Source organism: Acartia tonsa, chromosome 8 (assembly GCF_053477335.1).
Source record: "Acartia tonsa isolate MP-2025a chromosome 8, ASM5347733v1, whole genome shotgun sequence".
NCBI classification, from domain to species: Eukaryota; Metazoa; Arthropoda; class Copepoda; order Calanoida; family Acartiidae; genus Acartia; species Acartia tonsa.
Genome location: NC_137267.1, coordinates 10,751,479 through 10,770,661, shown reverse-complemented (window position 1 = coordinate 10,770,661; position 19,183 = coordinate 10,751,479). Strand labels below are relative to the sequence as shown.

The following is a 19,183-nucleotide window of genomic DNA, read 5'->3' as shown; positions in this document are numbered from 1 at the left end:
ACAGATCATGGTTGAAATGACCAACAAATAGAGGATAAGTATTAATTCAGTAATCAACAGTGGCGTGCACAGTAAGATATATAAGTTTTCCGGAATTTTAAAGTTAGGGGGAGATTTGAAATCTGCATCAAATTTTGAGTATTTTTTTTTTATAAAATTCGTTTTTTCTATAATTCTTTATCTAAAAGCGGAAATGCAATTTAAGTTAATTAATTTTGGCATCTGTGATTGATGTATTTAAAAAATCTGCGCTTTGATTAGATGGTGTACATCATCCAACCAATTAGAGCGCAGGTAGTTTAAAATCCACCTATCCTATTGGTCAAAATTAATTAACTTAAAATGCATTTCCGCTTTTAGATAAAGAATTATACAAAAAAACGAATTTTATAAAAAAAAATCCTTAAAATTTGATGCAGATTTCAAATCTCCCCCTAACATTAAAATTCCGGAAAACTTATATATCTTAGTGCACAGAGTTTTGATTTCTTACCTGGAACAGAGAGGTCGTATCTTCCTGAAAGGTTGGTGCTCAAGAATCCTCGAGCTTCATAAGTTTTCAACTTCTGATTTAACAAGGAATTGTTATCCTAAAATAATTTACTAATTAAAATTTTGTATAACATTAACTTTAATAATTAAGGCAAAGAGTCAGAGGCAAAATAATCATTTAGTAAATGCAATATCACCTCTCTTGTTGAATATAAATCTTTAACTTTGAATTAAAATCATAAAAGTAATAGGATGTCTATTGACTGTTGATTAAAACTAAGAATTAAGGTAGAGGGTCGACTTCCCTCTTCCCTAGAGGGTAGAGGCCTTTAGGGGTTTAGCCGCTAATCTATATTACAAACACCTATTCATATAAAAATATCAGGGGTTTTAAATGATAAGTCAATGGACGACAAATTATGAAAAACTAAATTATCTTAACTTCAAAGGGGGGGGGGGGGCGAAAGTGACACTTTTTGAAACCAAAACTAAAAGTCAAAGGAACTCAACTAAAAAAAAGAGTTACAGGTCTGTCATTTTGCATGGCAGTTGCTTTATAGGGGTACAATATGGAACTGTGAAAAAAACGGCGGCGCAACCGCCGAAAACCGCCGAGAAAAGGCAAAAAAAATTTCGGCGGGAAACGGCGGTTTTCGGCGGCTGCGCCGCCGTTTCTTCACAGTTCCATATTGTACCCCTATAAAGCAACTGCCATGCAAAATCTCAGACCTGTAACTCTTTTTTTAGTTGAGTTCCTTTGTTGACTTTTAGTTTTGGTTACAAAAAGTGTCACTTTCGCCCCCCCCCCTTAAAATAATTTGCAAAATGATTGACACTGCTAGTCCCCAAAGTTTTAAAGACTTTTCATACTTTGGGTGCCAGTCAAATTTGAAATCTAATATACCCTATTTGCCTGCAAAAATGTATAAAAGTTACCTCATATTGATCCTGATGTTGTTTAACAAGATGTAATAGCTGACTAAAATCTTGTGCTATATCCTAAACAAACAAAAATATTACAATAAAACAAGGATGATAACATCCATAAAAAGAAAAGCTCTAAAATGGTAGGACAAACAAACATTAACACTTGAAGAGTGTCAAAACTGTTTAAGCAGAATGTAAATGTATAAATCAAAACCAAATTTTAGGTAAATTTGTTGTAAAACTGCTTTAATACAGGATTTTGTTTAAGGACATACTTATAGGACTTGATTATAGAGATTTATAAAAATGTTCCTTGTTGTATTAGGAATCAGTATTCCAAAAATAAGATGAAAAGGATAATTATGTCACATAAAAAATTGTGAAAAGGTTACAAATCAACATGTTTTAAATGGACGTACGGTTATTCTGGTAACGATTATAGAATTGCTATACTTCCTAAATCGTACCTTACTGTTATAAGAATCAGCATGTAAAGTTTGAAATAAATAGAACAATTCTAACATGTCTAAATTAACGAAAAGAGCTAACTTTTCTAAACGGACCTACCCCAATTGTAGAAAAGCTTCGCTTTTAATAATACAAGACATAACATTGTATATTTGTAATGCTTTGAAACAAAGGACAGGATCAAAGAAGGAAAACAACACAAACAAAATCTAAAGGAGCTCTCCAAGTAAAATGCCTGAATAGTTTCACCACAAAGCAAAATGAGTCAAATATTTATTCAATCTGTTGTACTATTTTAGTGAATGATAATTACTTCATGCATGTTTTGAAATATCTTGAAATTTGACTAATGTGAGTAATTTTTATGATAAAATGTCATTCATTTATTTAAAGATTTTGTCCTATTGGATTTTGTGTATGTACTACAACATACACGTTATCCCATTTTCGTAAAATGAATGTGAGTTATGATTCCATTTTGACAATAATATTTTAATCCTATATCCAAAACCAGCTAAAACCTGTTTCAAGCAAATACTGCACTAAACATTAATTTCAAAGGGGGGAGGCGGTTGTGACACTTTTTTAAACCAAAACTAAAAGTAAAGGGAAATCAACTGAAAAAATGTGTTACAACACTAAAATTTAATAGGACAGTTGCTTTAAAGAGGTACAATGTGGAGCTGTGAAGAAACGGCGGCGGAACTGCCACTATCAACGATTTTTTTTGGCGGGAAACGGCGGTTTCACCAACTTTTGTTGACAGTTCTACATTTGACCTCTTTAAAGCGACTGTCATTCCAAATTTCAGTGCTGTAACTCTTTTTTTTTTTAAAGTTGAATTCAAGTAGTTTTGGTTTCAGAATGTGTCACAACCGCCCCCTCCCTTTATAAATGAGGTAATCCTTGTACCTTACAAATAAAATAACTAATATTCAATATCAAATTCAAATGTACTCAAGTTTTCATTCTGCAATTTATCTATTATTTTATTTCTAAAATTTGTACACTTTATGATTTCGTTCAGAAGTGACCATAGAAGTTTGCTTGAGTGCTTGTTTCTACGCTAAAAAAGATATCAAAATAGCAAATCTTTCAAACAAATACCAAAAAGGGGGCCATTTTTAGTCAAATGCCATTATTAATTTAAACTTTCTTAATTATGACAAACGCCCAATAAACATTTGGTCATATTAAGAACAGTGTGACTTAATAAGAGCATTTGACAAACAGGTTACACCCAACTTCATGGAATAAACGGGTGAAAACATGACCCCTTTTATAAAAAACAAGGATGACAACATCCATAAAAGCGAAGCACTGAAACGGTAGGACAAACGGACATTAACACTTGTATAGTGTCAGAACTGAATAATCATAATATAAATGTGTAAGAGTCAAAGCAAAATTGTAAGTAAATTCTATTATAAAAAACAAGGATGACAACATCCATAAAAGCGAAGCACTGAAACGGTAGGACAAACGGACATTAACACTTGTATAGTGTCAGAACTGAATAATCAGAATATAAATGTGTAAGAGTCAAAGTAAAATTGTAAGTAAATTTGTTGAAAACTGCTTGATTCAGGATAATGTTTATGGACATACTTACATTTTTAGGACTTGATTATAGAGTTGCTTCGCTTATTACATTATACTTTGTTGTCCCAGGAATCAATATACCAAAAATCAGATCATTCGGATGATTAGATGACATGAAAATTTGTTGTTGTTATAGAGTTGCTACGCTTTCTAAATCGTACCTAGGTAACTATTATAGGAATCACCATGCAAAATTTGAAATCGATAGGACTATTCTAACATGCCTAAATTAACAAAAAAAAGCTATCCGTTACGGACTGACGGACGTACGGACCGACCCTAATTATAGAAAAGCTTCGCTTTTAAAAATATATAGCGTTAAACTTGATTATCTCCCACATTTTCAATTGTTCCTTTTATAACAAAGTTTCTAATTTTTATGCTAATATGAAATTTTATCACATAATCAAATATTAAATGCAAAAAGTATAGGTAACATTTTTGCCGGTGCGAATGGACACAAATTTAGCTACCAAGCAATTGCTTTGCTGAAAAGTGAAACAGGTTTAGAAAGGGTAAAAAATAATTTAAGCCTTTTTAAAAAGGAGTAGGGAGGAAGGGGGGGATTGTAAGTTCTGAATAATATTTCAAATATTCTATTTCCAATAAAAATTGCAAGGATGGATTTAAAGCAAAGAAAATGCATCCTATGCACTTCAAAAAATAAAAGCCAATTCAAGTGAAATTAAAGTTGATTTAAAAATGGCATTTTTCTGTGACCTTCGTTTTCTTATTTTGGCAAAGAAACTGTTAATCTTTTTTTTTGCTTTGAAGAAGTAATATAATCCCCCAAACCTAACTGAAATTAATTCGATAAATAATCTACTGACTGTAAAAATTCTTTCTTCTAAAAACGTTCAAATATTCTGACTATCAATAATGAGAACTGTGAAAGAAAATTAAGTATATTGTACTTTACTGTACATCTAATAGAAAAACAGCCTCAAACTTATTCATAGTTTGAAATACAAAAAAAATCCATGTTTAAAGAAACTACCAAGTTTACCTTAATCTACGTCATGAATCCAAATACAAACTATCAGAAATTTAAGGGTAATAGATTAAATCTTAAAGCTCCAATCCCACAAATTATACTAAATCAGGCGTTTAAAGAATTAAACAATGGACCTACAATATAAATATACTAGCGGCTGCGTCCTTAAATGTTAGGAGGATGCAGGAATAAGTAAGATAGCCAAAGTCAATCCACAGACTTAATCTAAAACAATAGTATATAACAATCACAGAACCTATAACAAGCTTTCCGAAAATGTTGTTTTAGTGGTGAACGAGATCTTAATAGACCAACAAAATAATTACTAACTTATATAGTAGAAGATAAAGTTTCAACATGAATGTAACCCTTGAAAGATTTTTTAAAAATTAATTTAAATAATTAAAATTCCTATTTATTCTAGAACTTTACAGGATATCAATATCTGAGTTGCTAGGAAAATAATTTCCCATTTATTGGAGACTCCAGCACTGGTAACAAACACTGAATTATCAGGGACACAGGGATATACAATCAGGATTGGAAAAAAACGTTTTTATTTTATATATAACCCAACCAAGTGAGTTTTATTTTTAAAAATTCCAGTTTTAGAGTTTTTTTTTGTTTTTTTCTTCTTCAAATATCGATAATCTTTGTGTAAAAGTAGCAAGATGTCTTTCTGTTTGTCTGTACACCGATAGATCTCTCTAACCTCTGAAACGATTTGTTCTACTTTACAATACAGCTTCTCACAGGTCCTGGGAAGAATTATAACTATTTTAAAGGAGGGTACCACTACCTTCCCGAAAAGAAATTGTCCAATAGAGAATAAAATACTCCAAAATTTAGGGCGAGAAATAAATCCCCATCACCTAAATACTAACTTTAAATTGCTACTATTACGTGCTAGTAAAAAGTAAAGTAAACTAAAAGACAGCAACTGATTAGTCTAACTGTCTAAGATAAATCGTGTTGGGAATCCACATAAAAATATCAGACGCATATAACATCACTTTGTCAATAATTATCATAAATAGTGATCCTATAATAAATTGGATTATAGATTTCTTATCTCATCCCTTTACTTCTGGTGGCTTATAGTGATGAAAGAATGCACAAGGAAGCTAACCTCTCTCATTGCTAGGTGCGTGTTCTGAGTAGAGATACAAAATTTACAAAATTAAACTTATTTGGCTATTATCTAAAATTATCATTACTAAAATTAAAGAAATTTTGAATAAACTGTATTCTATAGTTTCAGAATGTCGCTATTAAAGAAGTTCTACAGTTATATATAAATAGATATTTGGTATGAAAAAAACGATTTAAAAAAAACTCTCCAATATTTTACAATGAAATAAGTATTGCATGAGTAAAAAAAGCATTTGTTTGCATTAAATGGCAAAGTGTTATTTGAACATAAAATAAGAATTAAAAGGGGGAAAGAAACTGCTAGGGGGGGGGGGGGCGGAAGTAAATTGACAAATAAACAAGTAAATAAATGACATGACAAGGCTTTTAAGCATTGTTAGTAAGAGTACTCTTTGTCATTTTAAAAATGGTTATCACTAGGTGTCCAATTTCTTTTTTAATACCTACTTTCATTTATTCTTGTAAGTTGTACTTTTATTAAAATTGGATATTGGTTTATTTTTATGGACAGAAAGTGTATAATAATTTTATAAATCATTTTACAGTATTTTTTATTTAGAAAATTTTATACTTTACCTATATCTATGTCCATCTGTGCAACTATTAAATATTCTTAAAGAAAAAAAGTATGTTTTATCTATCAACAGCTAACTTCAATTCCTCTTGAATTATTCTCTTGCTATGTTATTGTAAAGATATTTATTTCTGATATATTTTTGGTTTAGGTTGTTTAGGTTTATATCTCCTACCTACTTGTCAAAATATCTATAAATACATTTATTTTTTGATTCCTTAAGTTATTTTGACTTTTCAATATACACCTCTCGCTATCCATCTATACTAAAGGCTTCCATAAATTAAATATCAAACTATCTAGATATCAAACTATCTATCTTTAACCTTTAATTCTTGTTTCCTCTGATTATTGATGGCTCCTGAATGTTTAAGTTGTTCGTCCAGCTGAGCAATCCTGTTGACTATCTCCTAGGGGAAGCAGAAACACACAGTAGAGACATGCAGGTAAGTGTAAAGAGCAGGTGAGAGTTAATTAGCTAAACAAATAAACACATCCTTCAATTTTAAAAGCTATTGATCCATCCCACCCAAGGCTACTTTATCAAACTAACATATCTCTACATTCATTTTTTTTTTACTTTAGAGGCCCAATTTACTTTCCTATTGCAGTAAAATTCTCCTTTTAGTGCATTGAGTAATAAAATCAACCATTTAATAAATGAATCACTAAATTAGGTAATATTAAAGCTTAAAAGACTCCACCCCTGATTTAATGAAGCTAAGACAATTCGTATTTCCCCTGATAAAATCAACTAAATTAGTTTAGCTTTAAATAACTCCCTTCTACCATTGTTTGTATACAAATTATTAAAAGTAAACATAAATGCTAAAGAAGGCTGTAATTTAGGATTTGGGTATTCAAAACTCATAACAACGAAATACATTTTTTATTTTTCTAAACTTAAAGGGGGAATTTCAGTGTATGTAGATACTTTTAGCATTTTTATTTCACTTTACTATAATAGAATACAATCAAAAACTATGTCTAAAGTAACAAAATCATTATTTTGTTTTCTCGTATTCATTCGAATCCGGTGGACAGAAACCGGTTCTCATCCATACGAAAAAACTATGTCTAGCATCGTATTATAAACCGCTTTCTACGAATATATAAATGTACAATCATAAGATTAAAACCATTTTTTAAGCCCGTGCCTTCGGCACCTCGGGGCTAAAAAAACCGGTTTTAATCTAATAATTGTACATTCTAAATCCGCGGAAAGCGGTTTATAATACGATGAAAGAAATAACTATTATACATGTTTTAAGTTTTTGTATTAATGTATATATATTTTTTATGGACTTAAAAACCTAATGAATATTATGGATGAAAAAGGTTTTATTTATAAATAAGTCAAGAATCATTAGGGATAAGACAATGGACGATAAATTGATAAACATCCCAAAAGGTTTGGGCAATATAGATTGAAACAGAACGCAATCAAAATTCAATGAAAGTCTAAAAATAAATTTAACCGACGAATAAGGTAACGTGGTTATTAACCTTTCAATGCAAGTATAATTTACAGTCCAATGTCCCCTCCCTCCCTTCATATAAGTAAAATATATGAAATCCGACAGTGTAAAAGCTTGATTTATTGTATTTCATAGCAATTAACAAGACCATTTATTAAGTGATTAGTTTTTTTTACAATTTAATGTCGAAGAGTTGAATTATAATAAATCAAATACCAACTTTTTGTATGATCCTTGGAAATATTTTCATTAAATAATACAACTAAAGCGAATTTTACTTTAAATAATACTCAATAAACCACAAATATACATTATATATTATTAATATTACAGTCACCATGCAAAAGTAGCCACTCATAGATCATAATTAAGGCTAAAAATACTTGGTAAATATACGTCAAACAATGACAAATGGACTTTAGTTAGGATTAAAAGATACATATAAATTGATAGGTTTACAATACAAAATGCTAGGTATATACAGGGCGACCACTCCAAAACAAAAAAAATATAGTATTTTTATAGTATATTTTTTAAATCCATATAGTATATATAGTATATTTTTTAAAACTCATATAGTATGATATAGTATCGGACTTAGAATTATTAAGTAATACATAGTAAAGACGTCATCAATAATTACTCAAAGCATAGCTGTTATCAAAGCAATTTCACATATAAGGAGCTTACTCTGTGATTATTAGGCTAGGTATTAATGTGAGACTATAGGTTATTTAGGATAAAAGTTTACTTTTGGTTAGTATTTCACATATATTAAATCATTTTTTGGATAGGCCTCAGGTTCAGGTGCTGCAGGCTATCTGGAAGGTGGTTTCTGGACAAGTAAAAAATTTCAATTTCTGTTTGAAGAGTTAGAGATCAACTTATAAAACAAGATATGCATCTTTTTGGATGTTATTAACATAAATGAAGAAAAAAAATAAAATAGCAAGTTCTGGTCTTGCAGGCCTCCGGTCTACTCTGGACAGGTTATAGATATTTTTTTTATTTGAAGAGTTGGAGGCCAACTAATAAAACAGAATATGCATCTTTTTGAATGCTATTAACAAATCTGAAGAAAAAATTTAAATCGGACTCCAAGTTCAGGTCCTGTAGGCCTCCATGTCCACTCTGGACAGGTAAAAATTCAAATTTCTTACTTAAAGAGTTAGAGGTCAACTTGGATGTTCTTTACCTATCTATTTGAAGGAAAAAATAAAAATGGCCTTCAGGTTTAGGAGCTGCAGGCCTCCAGGTGGACTCTGTACACGAATAAAATAAAAATTTTAAATTTAAGAAGTTAGAGGTTTATTACACAACATAATGATCTTTATAGATGCTATTTATATGTTTAAAGAAAAAATGACAACCGACCTCCAGGTTTTGATGCTGCAGGCCTCCAATTGGACTCTGGACAGGTAAAAATCAAAATTTCTTATTTGTGTAGTTAGAGGTTAGTTTATAAAACACCATAAGCATTTTAGATGTTCCATGTATTCTGTCCAACGAAAGCCTGGAGGCCTGAACTTGAACTCTTCAAATAAGAAATTTGAGTCTTTTACCTGTCCTGAATGAACCTGAACTTGGATCCCGATATGTTAATATTATCCAAGTAAATGCATATTCTGTTATACAGGGTGCAGCACATAAATCCGGACAAATTCTAATTTTTAACAAATGATCAAAAAATCGTCAATTTTAAAGATTTTATTGAATTTTAAAAACTGAGAGGCAGAATATGTATATGACTATTAGATTTATCAAAAAAAATGGCCGCCAACCTCAATCACCGCCTCTACCCGCCGGCAGGTCCAGGTCAAAATGTACCTGTCCAAGCTGGCGTAGTTCTCCTTGATAGTTGTAATGAGGGAGGTCTTTGTGGTATGGGCATGTCTATTGGTGCATGCTTTAAAGTAGCCCCAGGCCCAAGAGTCCATTGAATTAAGATCGGGCTACTGGAAGGCCACATTTCCTTAGGAACGTGAGTAACCGCAGGATCCAAGTTCGCCCAACTTTCAAGCTACCCCTAGACACGGAGGCTCTTATTTGGACCACAGTTGAGGTAGAACGACGTTCTTTACCTTTTTAGAAATGGAATGAAGTTTCAGCTAGGGTTGTCAGCGCAACCCATAGTCTAAAATGAGTTTTAAAATTCAATATGGGTCCCTAAAGTCAAGAACCGAGAAATTTTCACGAATTTTCACAGTTTTAGACGTTTTTACATCTCAAAATCTGCCCCGTTACACTTTGCTGGAGTACTATGGCCAAGCCATTTCAGATAGAGAGCTCTAGTCTTTTCTAGTGTCTTACTTATGTATCTAACAGTATCCCCAGCAAGTTGCATAATTCTACCTCACCTACAGATGGGCTGAGGTCAGTTTTAATGGGCCCTAGTCGAGAATCCAGATTAAACCACCGGCGCATTGGGAATATGCCTTGTTGTACATATGCGCGGCCAGCTCGTTGTACACGTCCATCTTCGTCCTAAGATTTTTTGTGCTAAAAGGTCATTACCGAAGATTTTTATAGTGGGGTCAAATGTCCTGATTGGTCAAGTAGTTTTGACGCTATGGCCGTTTAAAAAACGTCCGGATTTATGTGCCGCACCCTGTATAAATAGACCTCTAACTCTTCATATAATAAATTTGATTGTTTACCTGTTCAGAGTGGACATAAAGGCCTGCAGGACCTGAACTTGGAAGCCGATGTACATATTTTTTTCAGATATGTTAATAAGATCCACAAAAAATACATAATATGTTTCATAAGTTGACCTCTAACTCTTAAAAAAAGAAATTTGATTTTTTACCTGCCCAGAGTGGACCTGGAGGCCTGCAGGGCTTGACCCTGGGGGCTAATTTTCAATTTTTTTTTCAGATAAGTTAATAACATCCAAAAAGATGCATATTCTGTTTATTGGTTCACGTCTAACTCTTCAAACAAAAATTTGAATTTTTACCAGTCCAGAGTGGACCTGGTGGCCTGCAGGACCAGAACTTGGAGGCCAATTTTAATTTTTTTCTTCAGATATGTTAATAATATCCTGAAAGATGCATATTCTGTTTAATAAGTTGATCTCTAAGTTTTACAAATTTTTTACTTGTCCAGAAACCACCTTTAAGCCTGCAGCACCTGAACCTGGATTATTAAATATAAGTGAACTACTACCCAAAAGCAAACTTTTATCCCAAACAATCCTCACAATCACGGAGTAAGCGAAAGTGGTAAAACTTCCCCCTCACCCTTAAGTTAATTCTATGAAAAATAACTGATATTTAAATCATCACAAACAAAAATATATCTTAAAGAATTTTCTTTATCTCTTTTTTACTGTACCTAGAGCTTTATGCATTTTAGTCATATCACAGTTTCTTTTAAGCCCCCCTACAGGGGCTAGAAATAGGAGAAGACCTACCGTGAAAATAAGACAAAACGCTCCTTAAGAGGCGTTGTCACAAAACTGACAATATTCGTTTTTTGTTATATAAATGTAATATTATATAGTATATATAGTAAATTTTGGTCAAGTAAAGGTAATAATATATAGTATATATAGTAAATTTTGGTCATATAGTATGATATAGTATCCAAATTCATCCTATATAGTATAAATAGTATATTTAGTATGCAGTGGTCGCCCTGTATATAATATTACAGGGATATAGATATCCATAAGAAACGCAACAATAACAACTTTACTGGTCTGTTAAGGAAATTTTTTTAATATTTAACAAATATTGTCAATAGATTAATGTATATAATATAAAAATGAAAAAATTTGGTTAATAATTTGGATGACTTAATGAGACGGACTTGCAGTCCAATTTAGTTATAGAGTAGTTGCACTAGGTACTAATAATAGGATAATTCTAATATGAAATAATGTTTCACCTGTTCTAAAGATAAGTCCGGGCTAGGATAGATAAATATGAATATTCCCATGATAAAGCTGGCAAGACCCAGGCCTAGAGCCAGCGACCGTCGGGTCCGTGCTGTGTTCATCCTAGGAGAAAGAGATAGATCAGGGATCTAAAGGGATAAGACAACGGCCGATTGATTGATGTACATCAACAATGATGATTCACATAATTACCCCTCTGTAGGTTACAATTAGTTGTTGAAACGTTTGGACATTTAACCTACAGAAACAACTAATCAAAATTCAATTTAAGTCCCCAAAGTTGTTGAGCCAACGAATAATTATATGATATTATAAAACTTTGGGGACTAGTGTAATGAACAGACCAATGTCCCCTAAAGATAGATAGATAGATGCATACATTAATACAGGGTTATAACAATAGCCGATAAATGTGTAAAATATTTTTAAAGTATTTAACATCGGAACTAATGAAATTAAAATGATTTAAATATTTTTGGAAATAATTTACACTTAAGCTCACCTACCTTAATAAAAATTCAATCACTTTTGAGTTAAATGTCATTTTCATCACTTTTTACTTTGAACATATATTGTTATATTTCTAATTTTAGCAAGAATTAAAATATTTGTAATATAATAAACAAGAAAAACAACATTCATAAATAGCGAAGCAGAAAAGGAATGACAACAGGACAAAAAGTGAATCAAGCAAATGTTAAGTAATCATAAAAAGGATGAAAAAAAAGAGACATTAGAATAGAAGTTGCGTGACCCATGGACTGACAGACAAAGTTTTGAACTCAATGATTTTTGGAAAATGAAACCTTCACAACAAAAATTTGCAATCTTTCTTTAATAGCAGCTGAGAAGAAAATAATATCATATGTTTATTTACTTTTTCTTTAAGCTTTAATAGCAGGTGAGTATATCTCATTTCCCCAATAGCGTTACGGACTGACTGACGGACAGACAACGTGAATTATAGAGTAGCTTCGTTACTAAAAATATTTCAGCGCAGCTACTATAAGTTTAAATCTAATGAAATTTTTAATAATGGTCAGAATAAATATTTCTTTTCATATTCAACGTTATTCTTGTTGGCTTGTTATTGTTGCGCTACTAATTGAGATAATTTTATACTTGTATAATTGCAGCATGGAAGGGTAGGGGGGGAGGGGGTTCAAATGTCTTGTTTAAGTCAAACTAACTAAAATTTATTCAATAAAAATTCTTTGCTTTATTGATGTCAATTTAGTAGAAATTATTTTGTTTGACAGTTGAATAATCGCATGTCATGTAAACTCATATTTTAATGTCCATTCTCATCAACTTTCCCCCCTTCCCATAGCTAAGGATGTTACATAATACCGGAATTAAAGTGCAATACAATTAAACTGCTTACACACATAAAAATATAGCTTTTTACACAAAACTGATATGAATATTATTTATGAGACCTATTTGAGACATTTACCTAATAACCTTTTGATTTTAATAAACAAGCAAAAGCAATTTATTTTAAAACTTTATTTGAATTTGAATAATACAACATGTGATTATATTCATTTTTATTTAATTGTTATATTTTACACTATCAGCTACGCCCCTAAAGGCCTCTAGGGTCACTTGGGGGTCAGTTGAATCCCAAAACGCAGTTTTTAAAATTCAGATTATAAAAAAACTTTTTATTTTGATTGATTTTTTTTTTTTTTTTTGGGGGGGGGGGGCAGGTTAATTTTTTAAAAATTTTAAACCTTTCCAGGGCCTTTTAAAAGCTACCCTGTTAAGAAGAACTATATGGTTCAGCGTTTAGCGAGATCCTTCGGTACAAACAAACAAACAAATATCCTGTTACTTTATTAAATTATCTTATTAACTACCACATATATGGAATTGTACAAAGACATGAACAGACCTAAATATCTTTTTAAAAGCGAAGCTTTTCTATAATTAGGGTCGATCCGTACGTTCGTCCGTCCGTCTGGAACGGATAGATTTTTTCGTTAATTGAGGCATGTTAGAATTATCCTATCGAGTTCAAACTTTGCATGGTGATTCCTGTAATAGTTAGGTACGATTTAGAAAGCGTAGCAACTCTATAATCGTTACCAGGAAGTCCGTACGTCTATTTTAATCATGTTGATTTTTAACTTTTTTAACAACGAATTTTTATGTGATAAAATTATCCGATTGATCTGATTTTTGGAATACTGATTCCTAGGACAACAATATACAATGTTATAAGCGAAGCATCTCATAATCAAGTCCTAAAAACGTAAGTATGTCATTAAACATTGTCCTGTATTTAAGCAGTTTTTCAACAAATTTACTTACAATTTTAATTCGACCTTAATACATTTATGTTCTGATTTTTCAGTTCTGACACTCTACAAATGTTAATGTTCGTTTGTCCTACCGCTTCGCCTCGATATTGTCATCCTTGTTTTGATAAAATAAACTCTCTAACAAGCTTAACATTTAATTCTCTTTTTACATGAGTGTGTTCCACATTACAAAAAATACAACTATGAGTTTCATGTTTTGAAAAATCACTTTCTGTATAAAATGCAATTTTTACAATGTTAGGTATGTTTGCCTAAAGTATACAATGCAATACATACATATATGTGAAGTGGGCATAAAGGGACTACTGTATACTTAGGTAGTTGTAGAAGTTAAGCATCCATAAAGATCTCAACAAGGGTAAACCAACGAAAGCTAAAAAATTTATTTACTAGACAAAATATACATATAGGTTCATTTACTTTTTCTTTCAAAAACACTGAGTCTACGTTTCTTGTTGTGTATATGGGGAAAGAGGAGGTGAGAAGTTCCTTTCGATATTTAACCAGAAGCCAAGAGCGCAAAATCCAAATAAAATTTTCAAAATGTTGGTAAAAATAATAAAACATAAAAGTTGGTTTTACAGAATACCAATTTCAGAAAAAAAAAGAATTTAAACATCCAAGATAAAAAGTGAATTAAATATTGAAATGAAAGACCCCAATTTAGAAAAATCTATTTTTTCATTTATTACCCCCAACATATAAAACAAACCAAAACTATTGGATATTAAATTAGTCAAGACTGTCAGCACCCTGTAGACCTATTTATTTCTCCCTTTGGTGCTGTCAGATTCATGCAACAAAACTCCACAAACGTATTCCAACTAGAAATATATTTATATAAAAGGACAAATTAGGCACATTTATTCAATTGTTTGTTTTCTATTTACTTGGATTTACTACCTACTTCTTTTCTCTGTTTTAAAGATTAAAATGGAGTTATCTAAAATGAAAAGAAAAATAAAAACGATTGGTAAATAATCTCCAGCATCCCCCTCACTTAGGACAATATCGTGTGGTATAGGGAACTGTGTTAATACTTCCCCAAAATTAGATTTTGAAAAGGTTTGTCTTCTATCTTTTTCATCTCTTTAAGGCTTATAAATCTCTGTACATTATAAGCTTAAGGATACAGTCGTTTGACTTGCAAGGACACCTACTCCTCCCCTTTGAAGCTCAAGCACGCTTCCGACTTGCAAAACAAAAGTCCTTTTCCGAATTTCACCTTATCATAAAGGGTGCAAAAAATTCGGGAAAATAAAAGGAAGAATTTTGCATGTGTGTAAATTGTTACTATGTTCTTTTCACATCACTAACACAACTGACAATTCATGGGCATCAAAAAAACTGCATTTTTTGTTGTTCTGACTTAAGCTAATTTTGACATTACGTCTGCATATTTTTCCTTTATTGGTAGCGAAGTAACTGTACATGTCCTTCATATTAGTAGGCAGATAAGTTAAAAATAAAAACATCACTAAGCTAAGATGCTTCGTAGTACTGGTAGTAAGAAATTTTTTCCCTTGTTTTTTTTAACTTCAAAGTTTTTGAAAAAAATCTATCATGCAGTAAGGTTAAAAAAAACCCTGAAATCTATATAGTTTTCATAAAGATTTAATGAGAGGTAAAAGTCTTATTTAAAAGTAACAGGATGTTTGTCTGCCTATCTGTGAGTATGTGTAACGAAGGAACTCACTAATACTGAATAGATAGCGTTCTCCTTTACAGTGAAGCTTTTTACTAGTAAATTTACTATATGATTCACTTTGTCCGTCTGTCCGTAACGCTATAAATGAAACGTGATTTCGGCTTCTATTCAAGATTTTAGTGAAGATTCCTATGACATATGCCCATCTAATCTATACATTGTTTTGTCAATCTGTCTGTTATTTTGGGCGCTAGATCGATTCCTAGATTTTTTAGATTTTCGTTATTTTCTCTATTCCTATTCAGGATTGACAGCTGAATTTAACAGGAATTGAAAATGCTCATATTCTACATATTTTCATCAAGTTTCATTAAGATTTGTCAATTAATTGGGGTGATAGATCAATTCCTAGATTTTTAAGTTTTAGTGAATTTAAAGGTTTCCTGTGTTACCTATTTTATTATGTTTAATGTTTATTGTATGACACTGCTCTTTAGTAAATTTTTTCCCGATATCCATTCATAATTTTTTAGCTTCGCTACTTATGGATGTTGTCATCCTTGTTATAGTTCCATGAAAGGTCTAGTACTCTTTTTTTTAAAAACTAAAATGGAAAGTTAAGGGCCAACTCCACCTCCACTCCTCTCAAGGGCGTAGCCGCTAGTTTGAAAATGCAAGATTCTATTTTTTGGAATAAGTCAGCATTGATAAAAATTTGATCAAATTTAACGTAAAAAAGAAAAATAATAATGTAAAGATTTTAATTGTAATTAAAAATAATTTCTATATTTTCATTATTCCCAACATATTTAGACACAAAGTCAAACATATGATTGATGTAGGTGCTTGCAAAACTAAACTGCGACTAGACCATGAAAATAATACAGAAGAAATCTATTTATTATTTATACAACTAATTAATGTATGTACGCTCATAAACAGTGGTTATCTATAATACAAAGTAGAACGATGTCTGTCTATCCGTCTGTCCGTCTGACCGTCTGTCCGTCCGTCTGTCTGTCCCTTAAGATCTCGGTAACCACTGAACCGATCGGATTCTACTCTTCAGGGTATCTACCTATTGGTCCTGTGGTGGTTTTAAGCTATTTTCTCGGGGGGTGGGACACCCCCAACCCCCCCAAAAACCAAAAAATCCCCCCCCATTTTTTTTTTTTTGAAGGAGTTTCCATGGTCCTTTATGGTCTCTCGCAATAATTTTTTTTTATCACCTCTTGGGCAAAGCCCCTAGAGGCTAGGGGCGAAGCCGCTAGTTAGTAAATAAACACTATTATACAAGGATGACAACATGCATAAAAGCAAAGTTCAACAAACACACAAATAATTATAAAGGGCAGCGCTTTTAACAAAAAAAAAGTAGGAAACATTTAGGTGACTGAACAAAAGTAATAATTAAATTAAGCTCATAATTTTTCCTACTTATCACATTAATCATAAAATTCAAGTTAATATTTTAGAAAAAAATCAGCATTTTAAAATGAATTTACGGATTCTAAAATACATTTATTTATTATCACTGTCAGAGCTATCCGGTAAAACAGGCCATAATTATAGAAAAAGGCCTTGCTTTTAATAAGAATTACAACATCCATAAGAATGCGACATTACATTTCCCCCATAGCGTAACGGACTGACTGACTGACGGACGGGCGGACAAAGTGAAGTATAGAGTAGCTTTGCTACTAATAAACACAATTAAAAAATGATTAAGTATGCATATTATATTCATTAATAATGGGATATGCTCCCATAATTAATAATATATATATTTCATGTCAATACATATATTTTTTTTATTTTTTTATTAAATTTCCTTAAATTTGGACAAAACGAGGACGATTAATTCCAATTGTAGAATGCATTATTATTTAATTACTAAAAATACCCTTTCGAAAATAAAACAAATAAGGAGCTTATTAGAAGATATGTTTTAGGGAAGCTTTCTATTGGACATGGACAGATTTAGTTATTTTGTTACGTCGTCAAAATTTTTTTTTCTCTAAAACCCATCCCTCTCCATTTATTGATTGGTTAGCCATTGTTTGCGTCTTTACTACGTCAAAAAATCTTTTTTTTTTAAAAGCTAGCTACTCTATAAGTAAAGTGTATACAATACATCCTAATGTTTGTAATAGGATATTGTAAACAGAACATTGTAACAATAGTAAAATGATAAAAGATTCTCATTTTACCATTTTTGATCAAAAGTAAATTCTTTTTAGGTAATTTTATTTGCTTTTAACTTTTGGATGAAAATTTCCTTGTTAGGTCATATAAATCAAACTGTGTTGTTTTTATCAATCATTTAATTAGAATACTTTAAATACCCCTTCAATCAAGTGTCGATATTAAACTACAGTGTCTGTGTTTGGTGGGTCGAGTAAGATCACTAAAACGTCTTAATATTATTCCAAGTCCAGTTTGGTTGTGGTCCATATCTGATATCAGGGAAATCGCCGAATATATGTACACACCAATTGGTATTAGTAAACAATAGAGACGCTAGGCTCGTGAAGATAATAAATGTATAACTAAACTACCTGGACCTTTAAAGTCTGCTAGCAAATTGTTTTTTTCTCCTTTGTAGCTACTTGGCTGTAATATTTCCGACGCTATTGGCTGATATTCAAAGACCAAATTGAAAGTCGGCACAGGTCCCAGGGGACGAAGACATACAGTTATTTAACTCTTTCCTACTCTATTGTTTTACTTTCGTGTGCAGATAGCTTACCTTTGTATATAGGAGGAACAATCACAACAGCACTCATCATCATCGTAGTTCACCCCCTCAAACCTAAATATACACAGGAATAAGGTATAGCCAACAAGCGAAATAAATCTAAAATAATATTTGGGGGGTGCCCCCCAATGACAGCTAAAAATCATTTAAAGGTTTCGTGATTTTTTACGATTTAATTTCGTTGTTGGTATAAGCTGAAATAAACACTGATTGTAAAGTAGCTGCACTACCAATAAGAAATAAATGCATGTCCAGTTATTTAGTATAGCTTAACATCGGGGATGTAGCTGAAGTCTATTGGATATAACTTAGAAGTGATTCCTCTGCCGCCCCCCTACCTAGACGCGGGGGCCCAACTAAAAATGAGAATGAGTTACGTCCCTCTTTGTTTTTATGTTAAAAAAATACAAGACTCCAAAGTTCGTTTGTCTCAAGGGATCTTATGTGATAATACAATGGCCGATAAATTGATGTACATCCACAATGCAGATGATACACAAAATTCCCTATTCTTCAGATTACAATAAGTGGTTGAAACGTTTGGACACTCAACTTGTTGAACCAACCAATAAAATTCTATGAAAGTATCCAAAGTTGTTAATCCAATGAATAATAAAATGTTATTATAAAACTTGGGGACTAGTGTAATAAACAACCCATTGTACTCTTCCTTCCTAGTTTGTCTCCATGTCTAATATTTTTGGCATTGTTTTTAAAGATATTTTCATCCTTGTTTGTCAGAATCATAACGTAAAAGGGGTAGTTTCACGAAATGCATTTGAACTTAATTTAGTGAACCGCATATTTTTTGCTAGTTAATGGCTTAAACTAACTTTATATGGCATATATTTGAAAGAATTTC

General features: G+C 31.6%; 1 protein-coding gene across 6 annotated transcripts in view; it reads right to left on the bottom strand.

Moving 5' to 3' along the window:
* Positions 1-19,183, bottom strand: part of LOC145325976 (alpha-1,3-mannosyl-glycoprotein 4-beta-N-acetylglucosaminyltransferase A-like) — a 44,162-nt gene that overhangs the window by 24,603 nt on the left and 376 nt on the right. For 5 of the 6 annotated variants that reach the window (XR_013881688.1, XR_013881687.1, XR_013881689.1 and 2 more), the window contains exons 2-6: positions 18,313-18,375; positions 11,579-11,690; positions 6,536-6,619; positions 1,429-1,491; positions 494-590 (exon numbers count right to left, since the gene is read on the bottom strand). Coding sequence is in view for 1 of the 6 variants with exons in the window: in XM_080169023.1 (XP_080025149.1) it covers positions 494-590; positions 1,429-1,491; positions 6,536-6,619; positions 11,579-11,690; positions 18,313-18,375 (419 nt within the window). In the remaining 5 variants the exon portion in view is untranslated. The remainder of the gene's footprint in view (positions 1-493; positions 591-1,428; positions 1,492-6,535; positions 6,620-11,578; positions 11,691-18,312; positions 18,376-19,183) is intronic. The other variant, XR_013881691.1, reaches the window with a different exon arrangement.